Source organism: Olea europaea, chromosome 17 (assembly GCF_002742605.1).
Source record: "Olea europaea var. sylvestris chromosome 17, O_europaea_v1, whole genome shotgun sequence".
Taxonomy (NCBI): domain Eukaryota; kingdom Viridiplantae; phylum Streptophyta; class Magnoliopsida; order Lamiales; family Oleaceae; genus Olea; species Olea europaea.
In genome coordinates this window covers 12,243,234-12,259,270 of record NC_036253.1, presented here as the reverse complement: position 1 = coordinate 12,259,270, position 16,037 = coordinate 12,243,234, and the positions used below count along the sequence as shown (strand labels likewise).

Below are 16,037 nucleotides of genomic sequence, written 5' to 3'. Positions count from 1 at the left end.
GCTACAAGACAATTTTTGGATTGTATTTCTGCTGTAAGATCGATTATAAAATAATCTGGCTCAAGTCATGATTTAGGACTATAATTCATGATTTATTGCCTGTTTCTATAATACACTTTATGATGTTCAATTTCATATACAACTCTTTGATCGATTAGCTATTAAGTGCTTGTTTGGCTAAGCTTTTAAGCGCTTATATACAATGGATCTCAAGAAATGTATGGTTAAATAGTAGATAAAGTTGAAGGTCCTTAGGTATGTGATGCAGGATAAAGAAGGGGCAGCAAGAAGGGGGAAGAAACCGGAGAGAAATGGGGGAGAAGAAATAGAAATTCAGGAGAAAAGGGGAAGAGAGAGAAAGGAGACGCCAAAACCAATGTTAATTCATCATAATTATCTGTTCCAATTACATGAAAACTAGATTTAACAAAACAAAATCCTAAAAAGAGTGGGTTTGGGCCAAACCCATTGTACAAGTCCAATAACATATATATAAATAAGGGTCCAAATAGAAATAAATAAAAAGACTTGATGTCCACATCAACTCTCCTGAGGTGGGAGAAAACTTGACCCTGTCGAGTGGACAGAACACAAAAGGCTGCAGCCGACTTGATACCAACAAGGTTCCATATCATATCTCCATTCAGTGCTAAGCTTTTGACTCATACCACGGGAAACGATCTTTTTGAAGAATCAAATATCGAAATTCAACTGTTAATAATAGTGAAAGCTGCAACTTATCCTCAAGGATATGATTCACCTAAAGAGGACGATCTCTCTTTTTAATCAAATACCGATACTAATCTTCAAATAGGAAATGCTCATCCAACTCATCTCCAAAATCTTCATGTGATTGTGTATAATGAGGAGCATAAGAACTTAGCACCGAAGGTTGACCTGTAGAGACAAACAATTCTTCTACATTGAAAATATAACTTTCATTTAAGTGAGATGGCCAGTCAAATGGAAAATCTTTATATGAGTGGTCCAAAAACTTTTTCTTCACATTTTTAGGAAATCGAATCAAAGAGACTTGCAATAAAATATAATACTCGTCAATAAAGCACTCTAAATTATATTGCACATCGAAAGTAAATTCAAAAATTTCATGATTGGAAAGGATTTGACCTTTAACTTGGCATGAAGTTTAGGAATATTGCCAACATAACGATGAGCGAGCACAGCGTGTCGATAATTAGTAGGTAACATCCACTCGTGGAGTCTCGTGTAATTGAGGAAGAACTCAAATAAAGTCAACATGAAAGTCATGCAACATAGTAGGCACAAGATCTAGGACATCTGAAATGTTTGACTTCGATGGCATTGCTTTAGGTACTTTCTCAATTATGTCAATGTTCAGTGTATCGGCTACAGGTGTGGTCAAAATAGAGGACACGATACATTGTTCACAACTTTCAAATTCTATGAAAATGGGGGAAAGAACTGCACTATAATCATATAAACAAACCCCTAAAGATTTTATAGGTCGTGACAAGTAAGGTTTGATTGTGCCAGCACACTTCTCAAAAAGTCTTTCCACCACATTAAATGTAATAGGAGAAACATCTTTGTGTTTAGTTTGAATACTATCCAAAAGAAGGGTAATCAAATCTAGAGGAATATTGTCACTTTCTTCTAATATAAAGGTCATGATAGTCTCTATGGATGTGAAGACATTCCCTCAATAATTTCCTTTTAGAGCTACAAGAAAGTGTTGGAACATGTCAATTATCGTACGTTCACAATCTAGGTCCAACATGATAAGGCAGTATTTCGCATTAGCCATGATATCTAGTATCATAACTGTCGTAGCATACAAATTGATGGACGTGCTCATGAGATATGCAAATGATGATATAATCAAGGAAAAAATATCTTGCATTATTTCATCACAAAAGGGGGAATCAAGTGCCATAATGAGGAATATTTCCCGAAGACAAGAAACAACTGCTATTTGTATAGCAAATTCTAGATGTCTTAATAACTTATTTGAAACAAATGCCTTGCTAGGTATATTAATAGATGTAAGCATGGAAACAAAAGGCAATTGGTCCACTCGTGAAAGTAAATACTTAGTGTGTTCAAGTAACGATAAGAGTTCATTAGAAGGCAATGAAAATTGAAGAAGTTTTCATCCATTTGTCAACAAGTGGACTCCTAACGTTTGATATTCACACCATAACATGGTTTTTTTTAATTGACATGCCAAGACACTAAAATAAAAGCATATATTCAATATAATAACATTGTTACATCAAGGAACTTACAAGAGTCAAACAATGCTCCAATCGTAATTTTCAAATTAGCATGGGCTATGGTGGCAAAGTGGTCAATCAACATAATAAAAAGATCACCTATGAATAATGATGAAAATTTCTCTTCATCTTCTTCTTCTTTTTTTTCCTTTTTTTTCTCTCTTTTATTTTTTTCACTTTACTCCCTTTCTTTCACTTTTCTTTCTATTCTTTCTGTTCCTTTTTTCTCTCTCTCTCTCTCTTTTTTTAACCTACACTTTTACTAGGCCCAAAATAATAACACTGAGCCCAACTGAAAATCAAATACTGAATCTCACAATACAAATCCCTGAATACTAAGGCAAAGCCCAATTTGAAAAATAACTACTCCCGGCAATTGCTAGCCTAATTCGTCGAGCCCTATTCTCGTCTGGGAAAATTGTGGCTCGATGTAGATGAGAGTCAGCAACTACGGGGACGATGGGTCGTTGGGTGCCATGATTAGAGGTGACGGTCGCTGGGTGGTTCAATTTTTGGGTTCCCGTGACTGTTAGAGGCGGTCGCGTGGTTTGGGCCAGATTTACTGGTTGAGATTCAACAATGGCGGTGGCGCGATTCACAAGTCGTACGTGACGATAGCTGTGGGGATTTTGGAGTAATGTGCGGTTTTTGTTGTGAGTGGTGGTGACTGGTTGCGTGGTCGTATGGTTCTATTTATTATGGGCTATGATTTTGTGAGTGGATGTTGTGGTAGTTTTAGGTAGTGGATTGCTTGGATGAAGACATGAGGTATACTGGAGTTAGTTTGATACTATGACGTTTGGTGATAGGTTGCGGAAGTGATTGGTTTTGCATGTGGTGGAATTAGTTATTTCTCTAATTACGATTGCAGCACTAGTGGCGAGAAAGGAGTTGCAGCAGCAGCAGGTGATGGATATATTGGTTGTGCATGTGGAATGGATGAAGAAATATTATCCAAGTTTAGTTCTGATACCAAATTTGATGCAGGATAAAGAAGAGGCTGCAAGAAAGGGGAAGAAACCGGAGAGAATTGGGGGGAAACCGAAGAAGCAGAAATTCGGGAGAAAGGGGGAAGAAAGAGAAAAGAGACGCCAAAACCAATATCAATTCATCATAATCATCAACTATTCAATTATACGAAAACTAGATTTAAATAGCAAAACAAAACCCTAAAAAGAGTGGGCTTGAGCCACACCCAGTGTACAAGTCCAATAACATAAACCCTCGTTTGGCCCCCATTTTTTTCCAAATTTTAATGTTTGGAATAGTGTTTTTAAAGAATGTGTGGTTAATAAATAATGAAAAAAAATTTATTTACGTGTAATATTATTTTATGGAATATTGTGTGATTGAAAATAAGAGAGAAGAAAAAAAGAATGAAAATGGCGGCCAAACGGGGGCTAATTATAAAAAAGAGTCCAAATAGAAATAAATAAAAGACTGGATGCCCTCATCAGGATGTGTGGTTAAAATAAAAATCTAATAAACAAGCATTAAGAGGTTTTCTTTGATGCTCTTCAGTAGCTACATTGTCTCAAGAGTTCACTTGATTATGCTAGTTCAATGTTCACGATAAGCCCTGTTTAACAACCATTTTTACAAAATTCTTTTTTCTCAAACTTATTTTCAACCACACATTCTTACAGTTAAATACTGTACACATAAATCAAAAAAATTCTTACTTTTTTAACCACACATTCCCCAAAAAATCATTATTCTAAAACTCATTTTCCCCAAGGCTCTTTTTAATGGTTGTCAAACAGGGGCTTTATTAAAATGTTGTTTTTCTATTGCATCAGTCCCTTCCCTTGTAAGAAACTTGTCTTCAAGCCCAGCATCTTGTTCTTCTTTCAATTTGTCTCCATTGTTTGGTACAGATAGGATAAAATAAATGTTAAGTTAATCTACATATGCTTAACAAGGTAACTTGATTGGCATTTTCTCCAATTTTCCTTATACTATACAAGGCTCGGTTTTCCTTTTATTTAATTTAGATAAGAGCCAATAGAAATATTTCCTTAATAGGTAAACCGTCTCATGCCACCTTTGAACTCTTAGTTCCTCTCTTCTGGTTTCAGTATTTCATGGACTTCGGTAAATAATATTCAATTTCACCCTAAATATTCTGATAGGCCCCAATTAAATAAACATATTCTAGAAGGATCAAGAAGATTGGTGAAGACTGGGCTGCAACAAACTCTGTTAAGAGGGTAGAATGGGGAGAGAAAATCAGTTATAACTAGTTTATAAATAGGGAAAAGTTGAAGGAGAATAGGCATGCAAAATTGTGAGTGAAAACCATATTGTGGAGAGTACAACCCTCTCGAAAGGCTGATTGTACTCCTGTTCCATTTTCTGTAATTCAATTTCAATCAATACATATCATAATCTCTGTTTCAATGCAAATTCTTCATTTTGGCAGCTACACTTTCACCCTTCAACTGTCTTTTCCAATTAGCAGCAAAGTCAATGAGATGTGCGGGTTATCTTGTATAAACAATTTTAAGAGGACTTATGCCCAAAGTTCAAATCTTCGAATGGCCAAGTGCAAATTGTTCTTGTGCAGTAATAACTTTCCATTGCTTAAGAGTGTCTCCTGCCATGCAGCTTAGAAAATATTCCAAGCTTCTGTTCATAGCTTTGAGCTTGCCCAATTATTTGGGGATGATCAGAAATTCTTCACTATTTGGGGCATCCATTGTCCATTTGAAACAAATAAAATAGTCCATCTTTAACCTATTCCTTTTTGGCTTCTGAGCAGCCCCACCACAAAGTCCATGCTTACAACCTCCCAGGGAGTTGTCGGTGATGGCAGGGATGAGAGGAAATGCACTTGATCTTTAGATTCTTGGCATATTCAACACCTTTTGACGAAATTATACATTTTATTCAATAAATGCACAAGTCATATCTCGCCAAAGCGCCCATCCAACCTTCAACCACATATGTCTTGAATAATTTTATTTCAATGAACAATTTGGAACACAAAGTTGATTTCCTAGAAATAGAAAATCATTGTGTATCATATATTTGTGTTCCAGCTCATCAGAGCTATCCTTACATATTATACCAAAGAAGCGTGCAGAAGATATAACTCCATAAATAGAATCAAAGACTTCAATATTGACAATTGTTCAGTTGTACTAGATGGTAGCATAGTCCTTACGTTTGAGTGCATCTGGTAACTTGATATGAGTGCCATAATTGTGTTCTCCCACAAAGTTGAACCATCCTATCAGGCCCGGTCCTGGGGCGAGGCCAGTGAGGCCCGCGCCTCAGGCTCAAAACCATTAAGGGGCCTATTTTTGGCCCTTTTTTTTTTTTTTAAACAATAAGAGCAGCCCAAAACTAATTATCCACGAACCCACAATTCATTTAACCTAAAATTCCAACCCAATTCATATATCCAAATCCAATATCACAACCCAATCCATTTAACCAAATTCCTAAATTCCCAAAATCTGAAAATTGAATAATACGGGCTAGGGCTGCTGCTGTTCTTCTCAAATCTCGACCGCTTGACGTTGACGAGCTCCAGACGGACCAGACCTCCGGTGCTACTCAGCTACTGCAGCACTGCCTTTAGTTAACTGATGCGGCCCATGCGGGTATGGTCTCTACTTAAATCAAACAATACCCTTCTCGAAAATCTTACATGAATTGAGTGTAACTGTGTAAGAATCTACCCACACTAAGGGTTTGTTAAAATGGGTATATGTAAGAAGCCCCTTGTGGTTTACTGGTTTCTAAAGGGTATATTAAAATGAAGAAGTTTTTATCTTGAAAAAAAAGTAAAAATGAAGTGGTGGGGTTTTGCTTCCTTGGGAAAGTGACGTTGAGAGTTTAGGGTCCTCAGATTTTCAGATTTTGTTAGCTTCCTATTGTCCTATTATAATTTGTACAAATATGTTCTATTTTCAAGAGGGGCAGTGTACCGGAATTTACCTTTTTATCATCGAACTCGTCCTTTATATAGATGGCGGCCCATAGATCGCAATAGGGAGTACCCCAAGTTGAGGGCTGATGGATGGATGGAAGTTGAGTTGGGAGAGTTTTTGGTGGAGGGAAAACAAGATTCCAATGTGGAAATAAGTTTGATGGAGGGGAAGGGTGGAAACTGGAAGCATGGTCTCATTATTCAAGGGATTAAGGTCAGACCAAAAGTTGGGTAAATATTTAACTTGTACAGTTGTACCCTAGACCTACCACATCATTGTATGATACTACTACTAGTCATGGACACCTTTGAAAATCTAGAAACTCTTAGGTTGAAGCATTTTTCTTTTGCATTGTCTGAAGTTCTTGGCATGTTAGACGAATAAGACACATGTCCTTGAGTGTTTATGAAAAAGGGGCAGAGATTGAGGTGTAAACTAGGAAAAATTAACACCAAGACAACAAAGTGACATGTCTAATTAAATGGGCTCTATAAGAGCTTTACATTTTGTTAAATATATCATTTAATGTCATATGTATTGTCATTTAGATTACGTTACTGTTTGTACTAAATAATATTACTCATTTTATAATTCATATATTATAAAACTATGTTCTTGAATGATAATAATTATTTTTGCAGTTTTATTCACTTTTGAAATATCATTTTGCTTGCGTTGAAAAAAAAATTTGAACAAATAATTTAAGTAATTATTCACATGTTGGGAAGCTTCAATCTTGTTAATTAACGTTGTACATACTATATTCCATACTTAATTTTCTTTAATTATATTTTCCGATATCAAATATCTACTCATCAGTTGATTGGGACCTCTGATTCAAATTTCTCTTATTTTCATTATTAAATGTTAAAAGATCATTTGTCCCTTTTAAAATGGACGGGATATTTTTGAATATGAGAAGATTTAGGATAGGCAACCAACATCTTGGAGATGAGCAATGTGCATGGAGTCCTATTTCGTTTTTATTTGTCTAGCAAATTATTATTAAAATCTTACACTTATCTAAAAAAATTTACAACTCCCTAATTTAAAATCTTTCTTCTTTCTTAATTTTACCACCTTAATTTTAGTTGATTCTAAGAGATGTCTCTTTCTCAATTTGTAAGGGCCATTGTGAATGTACTTAGAGCTATTATTAAAAAATTTTAAATTGCGATCGGCTTACTCCGAGTTCAGAAAATGGGATCATTCTCAACGGTGTAATTCCACAATCTTCATCAAAATTTTACTTCTCAAGTAAGTAATGGCTTGCCCTGACTTGTTATTGAAAATATTGAAAATATTTGAAGCCTTATCGGCTTATATAATTGCAGCCTGATCGACTTATATGATTGCTTATTGTACGATAAACAGTTGCACAGGCGCACATAGTAACTATATTTGAATCTATAATTGTAAGATGATTGAGATATTGTATAATTATTTTTTAGGTTAATCATTAGATATTAGATATTCACTCCTATACTATGCCTCCTAAACATGAGTCTGGTGCTCAAAAGAGGAAAAGGAAACGAAATGAAATTGCATTAATTCAAAGTCAAGCAGGGGATATTAACAAGTACTTCAAAAGCAACAATGTGAATGTGTTGAATGAGGATGAAGTAGAGATTCAACATGCCCATGTTAATGAAGTAGATGATAAGGATGAAGAAGTTAGTCAACCTATCGATGTTAAAGAAGTAGATGATAAGGAAGAAGAAGTGATGAAGCCCGTCTCTAATAATGAAGAAGATGATAAGAAAGAAGATGGTTGCTTTTCTCTAAATTTGGATCATCCGAGGAATTGGAAAATTATTGATCAAAGAACAAGGGATTACTTAGTTGAAAGAGGTCCAAAAAAAGTTGATGACATCTCATTTCCGAAAGACTATACCAACAGACATTTCGATTCTTCACAATATAAGCGATTGCTACCAAATGGGAAAACAGTTGATAGAAGATGGCTAGTATATTCAGTGTCTATGGACAGGATCTTCTGCTTTTGTTGCAAGTTGTTTAAAACACCAATAAATGTAACCAAAGTTGGCCAGCTAAGTAATAATGGATTCAAAGATTGGCATAATTTGCATCGGTCTATTAAAAGTCATGAAGGAAATGTGGAGCATTTACGTTGCATGACTAGCTGGATTGAATTGGAAAATAGATTTCGATCAAAAATTACAATTGATAAAAGCATTGAATTGTTGATTGATGCTGAAAGAGAACATTGGAGACATGTATTAACAAAAATAATCGCTATCGTGAAAAGACTTGCGAAAAACACATTGTCATTTCGAGGAGATGATGAGAGGCTATATGTTGAGAACAATGGCCTATTTTTACAAATGGTGGAAATGGTTAGTGAATTTGATCCAGTAATGCAAGAGCATCTTCGACGGGCTAAAGCAAGAGAGATTCAATATACGTATCTTGGCAAAAAAATTCAAAATGAGTTGATACAGTTGTTGGCTAATCAAGTGAGAAGTTCAATTGTCAAGAAAGTTAAACACGCAAAATATTTCGCAGTTATACTTGATTGTACTCCTGATGCAATTCAAGAGGAGCAAATGTCTTTAATTGTACGATTTGCAGATGATTTGGCAAACTTACCTACAGTTCAAGAACATTGGCTAGAATTTTTGAAGGTAGATGACACAACAGGACTTGGACTTGCAACCGAGCTTCAAAAGGTTTTGATAAAAATTGATCTCGATATTGATGACATTAGAGGGCAAGAGTGTGACAACGGATCTAATATGAGCGGGAAGCACAAAGGTGTGCAAAGAAAAGTCAATGAAATGAATCCTCGAGCTTTCTATACTCCATGTGGCGCTCATAGTCTAAATTTAGCATTATGTGATATGGTGAACTGTTGTTCCAAAGCTGTATCCTTCTTCGAAGTGATACAACGCATCTACACATTGTTTTCTTCTTCTACCAAGCGATGGAAAGTTTTCAAAGATAATGTGCAAGGGTTGACAGTGAAGCCATTGTCACAAACACGTTGGGAAAATCATATTGAAAGTGTGAAGCTTATAATGGAGCAAACTGCACAGATAAGATATGCATTACTTGATTTGGCAGAAAGTAATGAAGATCCTAAAGTGAAGAGTGAAGCCGAGTCGTTAGCAACACATGAACTTTAAAATTTTGAGTTTTTGTTTGGTATGATAATCTGGTACAGATTGTTGCATGCTGTCAATATTGTGAGTAAATTTCTTCAAACCGAATCCATGGATATTGATCATGCTATCGACCTCTTGCAAGGACTTGTTTCATTTCTTGAAGAATACAGAGAAATTGGATTTGCTATTGCCAAAGATGAAACGACAAAAAAGGCAAGCAAAGTGGGAATTGAAGCTGTATTTACAGAAAAACGTATAATTCGAAGAAAAAACAATTTGATGAAAGCGGTAGTGATGAGGTAAAGCAATTAGTAGAAGAATCTTTTAGAGTTGAGTACTTTATTTTTATAATTGATCAAGCTCTATCTTCTCTGAGGACCCAATTTGAACAATTCAAACAATATGATGACACATTTGGATTTTTGTTTAATTTGAAGAGGTTAAGACGTGCAACTTTTTCAAGTTTGTTGAACTCTTGTTTGAAACTTGAGAAATATCTTCAACATGATGGACGATCAGATATCAGTGGGGATGATTTATGTTCGGAGTTACAAGTCTTGAGGTGTTATATACCAAGTGAAGCAACAAGAGCAATTGAAGTGCTACAATATTTGAAGACATTGGATATTTGTTTTCCAAATGCTTATACTGCTTACCAAATTTTGTTAACCATACCGGTTATAGTTGCATTTGCAGAAAGAAGTTTCTCGAAATTAAAGTTGATCAAAACCTATCTCCGATCAACTATGTCGCAAGAAAGATTAAACGGGTTGACTATATTATCAATAGAAAAAGAAATGGTTGAGCAGCTAAGTTATTCAGATTTGATTGATATTTTTGCCTCTAAAACAGCAAGACGAATAATATTTAACTAATTGTTTGAAATTTTTAATTTGATGACTTATAATATAAATCGTTTCTATGATATATTTCGTTGTTGTTTTAATGTTAGTTTTTTAAGTTAGCAATAAGTCGCATAATACACCTTTGAATTTTGTCGTTGGAGGACCTATTTTTCATCATTCGCCTCAGGGCCCATCAAACACAGGACCGGCTCTGCATCCTATTAGCTATTGAAATATTTATTAAGATCCATTATCTATGGATATACAATAAATTCTTGATGCAAAAAAAGTTTCAGAGCTTCATCAATAACATTGAAGTCTTCAGGCATATCAGTCTTCTGAAGACATTATATCGTAGTCTAGTATTACGTAAATAAAAACTATAGAAGCTTGTGAAAATGACAAGAAATTAGTATAGCTAAGCCCCAGGATTAACAGGCTTGATAATTTATCCCCACTGAATATCCATAACTGAATTTGTGCATAAAATGATTGTTTTACTCCTTAACTCATATCTTTATCCTTAAGTCATATTTTTTTCTTTAATGAAATTGTCTGTTTGTGATACAATCACAAATATAATCCAATGTTTTAGATTACTAAGTGCTCAAATTTTTCGAAGTATTGAAAATGACCATGGGACATCCCCCTCTGTTTAGAAGGTTTAGGAAACCATCTCATGAAAACATGTAGCTAATATTTAGATGTTCATACTACAAAGTATTATATCATTTAACTTTTCACCTAACAATGAATTGGCAACCCTTCTTTTTGAACAGCCCACATTCCAATTTAAGAGGCATCACACTCAAAGTGAAAGTGTTACTGAAATTCAGGCAGCATTAAAGTGATGGTGAAATTCTTGGTACGCTGCTTACAGAATGAAACTAAAGCATGAAATATTTCAAACTTTCTTACTGTCTTGGGTGTTAGGCAGCTTCTGATTGATTCAACTTCATTGTCATTAACTTATATTCCCTCAACAATAATTACATAGCTCAAAAATTACATAAAATCTGTAAAAAGCATGCATTTCTTCATGTTGGCATATGGTTCGCTCAACACTTACTTTAGGTGTAGCAAATAAGTCTCTTTAAAATGATTGCTACTTTTTATATCATCGAAATACATTGCCACACAATGTTTTCCAATAAAAGGATCTCAACTTGAATTATCAAGTACATGAAGGTGTTGGGACTATCGAATAAACCAAATGGCATGATAGATTCTAATTTTTCAGTGATCACTTTTAAGATCAATTTCATTTAACTCCATATAACATATAATATTATCCAATAATGTGATTGGAAAACAACAAGGTATCATTATCTTGTTGATCTTCATACAAAGCACGTCCTCCACATACCATCTTTCTTTGTTGTCAAAAGTGCTCTGCAAAGAACCAAGTTGTACTTGTCTTCGCAGTTATTCATTTTCTTTGGACAATGTATAACAGGGTAAACTTCACAAGTTTTCTCCTAACGCTAGGTTAACTGAAGTTGAATGCTTCATTCAGGAGACAATCAACTTGGTAACTAAGTCCTCAGAAAATATCTCTTTACTCCTTTAGCATTACCTCCATTTTTAAATAAATTTCTTGTTGTTTCCAGCACACCGTTGGTCAACAACACAACTGCAACTTTGCTAGTCCCCACCTCATTCAGAAAGCTTCAAGCACCGAATTATGATTTCATCCCCATCTATGACTGGGTAAAGTCGCCTCTTTTATTAGGTAAATACTACTTTTGAAGCAGCATTCTATTCTCCATAATATACAATCTAGTTATCTTGAATAGGGAACAATACCTAGTTTGTTGTTGTATGTAGAAAAATTTCCATACTTTTTACTTATTATCATTGAAATTCCAGGGGACATTTTGTATGGAAAAAATGAAACCCAATTTCGAAGAAAAGTTAAATACCAATTCAAGTACACATTTCAGTGTAGAATGGGTGTATATTTTTATGAAATAACAAATCGCATAATTTTACATTTGTATCTACATCAAGGAAAAATATTGATCACTCGCCTTGGAAATTGGAGGAATCGGTAAAGGAATAGCAGGAGGGATTCTAGCATCCTCGGCCTTGAATGGAGAGGCCATTTTCGTCGACGCTGAAACAGTGCAGATCGGATTTACGCAATTTTTGTTGATTCTGTCGATAGAATTTGTACTACGGTTGAGGCGAAATGAGGAATGGGAATGAAAATTGGAACAGAAGGAAGAGCGATAGATATACGAAATCGAAGAATGGTTATTGAGAAATGTGGTGCCGGAGTTGTGTGATGAAGACGAGAGCATTCCAATGGTGGCAGCCACCATTTTCAGGAGCTGGGTTTGGTTTTGGAGCAACAGACTGAATACGGCAGCGTTTTGAAATGGGTATATCAAGCACTCTATTGGGCACGAATTAATTTATTTGTACAATTATTGTTGATAATAATAGATGATAATATTGACGATTTTGTTAGTGGTACATCGTGGTGTACCTAATGGTGTACACCACACTCGCATGTGTGAGAGACCCACTCGAATAAAATATCATTTCTTTCACATAGGTCACACGCCCTGGAATGTACACCATTTGGTACAATTAATTATGTATCACTGGACAAATTCTAATATTGATGATGTCAAAATCAGTCCATTAATTTTAAAAACAAATTTTGAAATGAATGAATATGATGTTAACAAACGTGATTGTCAACTAGTACGATAAGAAATAATTGTACAAATAATATGACTAATTCAACACATTGGCTTAACTAATTAATTATTAACGACAATGACTTTTCTAAAATTGAAAGACAAATATACCCTTCATGTCAAAATTAAAAGCGAGATTTCTTCCCCCGGACCCCAAACCGACATACCACTAGAACCATCCGACCCCCCAGACCTCGTTAACAAAAACAAATCTGCTGTAATTTTTTCACAAATTTGGATTTTTTCAACACAATAAAAGAAATTTTTGTTTAAATCTTTGAATATGAAAGCTAAATTCACATTATCCATCAATATTATAAGTAAAAAATTACGAATTTAATCAAATAAAATGAGAAAACCTTGAATATTGACCTGAAGATAATGATGGGAGATGGAGAAGATGAGGATACATTGAAGAACAAGAAATGGTAAGAGGAATTTTCAAATTTATAAACATTCTTCAAATTCTGAACGTTCAAAATGGAGGTAAAATGGGTATTATGATTACTTCAAATTTTTTACTTAAATCTAGTCAAATGCCATTGTGGAAAAGTGGCCGATCAACTATGTCGTCTACCACCATTTCCTTGATTGAATACAAATTTGTCAAAGAGAAAATAACATTGTTAGTCCTCATATCTATTCCAAATAACATCGTCGAAGAATCAATCCCTGCTAAAAACTATCAAAATCCAAATTTTGGTTGGGTTGTCATGTTATTGTCGACGAAATATCTCGTTTTAGTTTTTGCATGTTAGTAAAATTTTTTAAAAATAAATTTTATTTTCATAGAATTGAACACATGGAGATTATACAATGACTTAATTTCTATTGTTGAAGATGAATTTCTAATGTTGTGGAAAACACTTTTAGAAGAGTAGAGACCAGCTAATTAATTGACTAATAGAGCAATTATATTTGGTGTACAATCATGAATGACAATTTTGTTGACAACATGACACGCGGACATTTTGAAAAATAACTTATTTTTGCAACCAGTAATTTTTTGACAACTCATACATTGTCACCCATGATTATACAAATAGATTAATGCAAAACCAATATTTTTTTAATATAATTTTCATAAAATTAGTGTCAGCAAAACTTGTACTCAAAAATAAATCAAGTTGAATCATTTAATTGGTTGATTGGTATCAGAGTCACGATCATAGATTCTAGCCACAAGACCGTCATTTTAAGGAGAGATTGTTAAAATCAAATAGTGTATAATACAAAAGATTATAAATGTGAGAGATTGCTAAAATTAAATAGTGTATAATACAAAAGATTATAAATGTCAAGAATGGCGATCATGTTTCCTTCTAATTCAAGAAAAAGAAGTTGTTTTCTTTTCTTTTCTTTTCTTTACTTTTTTCACTTTGCTAGTTTAATTTCTTTCTTGATTTTTAGTTCCTTCCAATTCGTTCATATAAGATTAACGGTGCAGAATATTACACCTTGATTCTATTATATTGCAATATACTATCTAGGATTTTTGAATATCTAATTGTTTGCCTATAATCCTCATTTCTTCTGAAATTTTGAATTCTACCCTCTATAATAGAAAGAACGAGGATCAGAAAGTAAGAAATATGAAGAACGAGCACTTGTTTTTGGAGGCGTAAATGCCTCCCACAACCCCATTATGAGGTGTAGATACCCATATTTTAACAATGGGTAATTAACACAAAACAGTTTTTTAAATTTCAATGTTATTGTGTAAAATATCTTTACTTTTCATTTTTTGGCATTTTCACCTCATTTTCACATTTCATTTCGAAAATGTCATTTTCATTCAATTTCTTAATAAAAAAATGGAAAATGACAAATATACCAATTCTATTTAAATAAAAGAAAAAGAAAAATTAAAGAACAAATTGTAATTATGCTCCCAGATTTTTTTAAAAACTACAAAATGAGTTCAAATAAGATATTAAAATGGTAATTAGTTCAAAACATTTCTATCTTCAATGTTATTATACAAAACATTCATTTCTTTCATTTTTTTTTTGATATTTTTACTCATATATTGCGAAAATCATCATTTTTTTCAATTAAAAACTGTAAAATGACGAATATAACCCCTATTTAAATAATCCAAAAAAGTACAAATAAATTCCTGATTAAAAAGAAAGTAATTTTTTCTAATTTTTTATTTTTAATTATTTATTTATAATTTTTTGAAAATTTGGGGAGTATAGTTGCAATTTATTTTTTTTCTTTTCTTTATTTTTTCTTCTTTAAATAAGAGGATATATTCATCACTTTATAGCTTTTAATTGAAAAATGAATGAAAATAATGATTTTCCAAAATAAAACGTGATAATAAGGGTCAAATTGCCAAAAAATAAAAAGTATATATTTTTTGCACAATAATATTGAAAAATATGGACATTTTGTGTTAATTACCATTTTAATAATTTATTTAGACTCATTTGCAGTTTTTTAGAAGTTTGAGAGTATAATAGCATTTTGTTCTTTAATTTTTCTTTTTTTTTTAGTTAAATATGAGTGTATATTTGTTATTTTACATTTTATTTATTGAGAAAATTAAATGAAAATGACATTTTCGTTAAAAGGTGAAAATATGGGTAAAAATGTCAAAAAAAATGGAAGGTATGGATATTTTGTACAATAACGTTGAAAGGCAAACACGTTTTGTGTTAATTACCTTTTAAAATCTACCCGGATATCGATCCAAAAAAGGACAAAGGTCACAGGTCAAAGGGTCAAATCAGGAATAAACCGGACACCAAAATTAAGAAAATAGATGCACAAATAAAATTTAAAATATTATTACAAAAAAAAATTAAATTTTAATACTACTAATTCAGAATCAATATAAATTCATGTTTGTCAATTAAATTTATTATCTTATAATTTATTTTAGAACTTAAAAAACTAATCATTAATATGTCTAAAATAATTGCTTTATTTAATTGAAATTGTTTGTACTTTAGGGACCATGATTTAAATTCAAATTCTTGTAGAATGAAGTATATAATTAAACATTTAAGGATTCAATTAGCCATCGGCCCTGTAGCCTCTTTAAGTATCCCACATCGGATGCTCGAAGGAAATGTGCATAGTGGTGGCAATGGGCCCGAGTAGTTCGCGGGCTCGTGGGCTCGGCTCGGCTCGCCTAAAACGAGCCACGAGCCACCCG

General features: G+C 33.4%; 1 protein-coding gene across 1 annotated transcript in view; it reads right to left on the bottom strand.

Moving 5' to 3' along the window:
• Positions 1-635, bottom strand: part of LOC111365631 (omega-amidase, chloroplastic-like) — a 19,733-nt gene extending 19,098 nt beyond the window's left edge. The window contains exon 1 of the mRNA XM_022986171.1: positions 567-635. Within this exon, the coding sequence (XP_022841939.1) occupies positions 567-635 (69 nt within the window). The remainder of the gene's footprint in view (positions 1-566) is intronic.
• Positions 636-16,037: the final 15,402 nt, after the last annotated feature.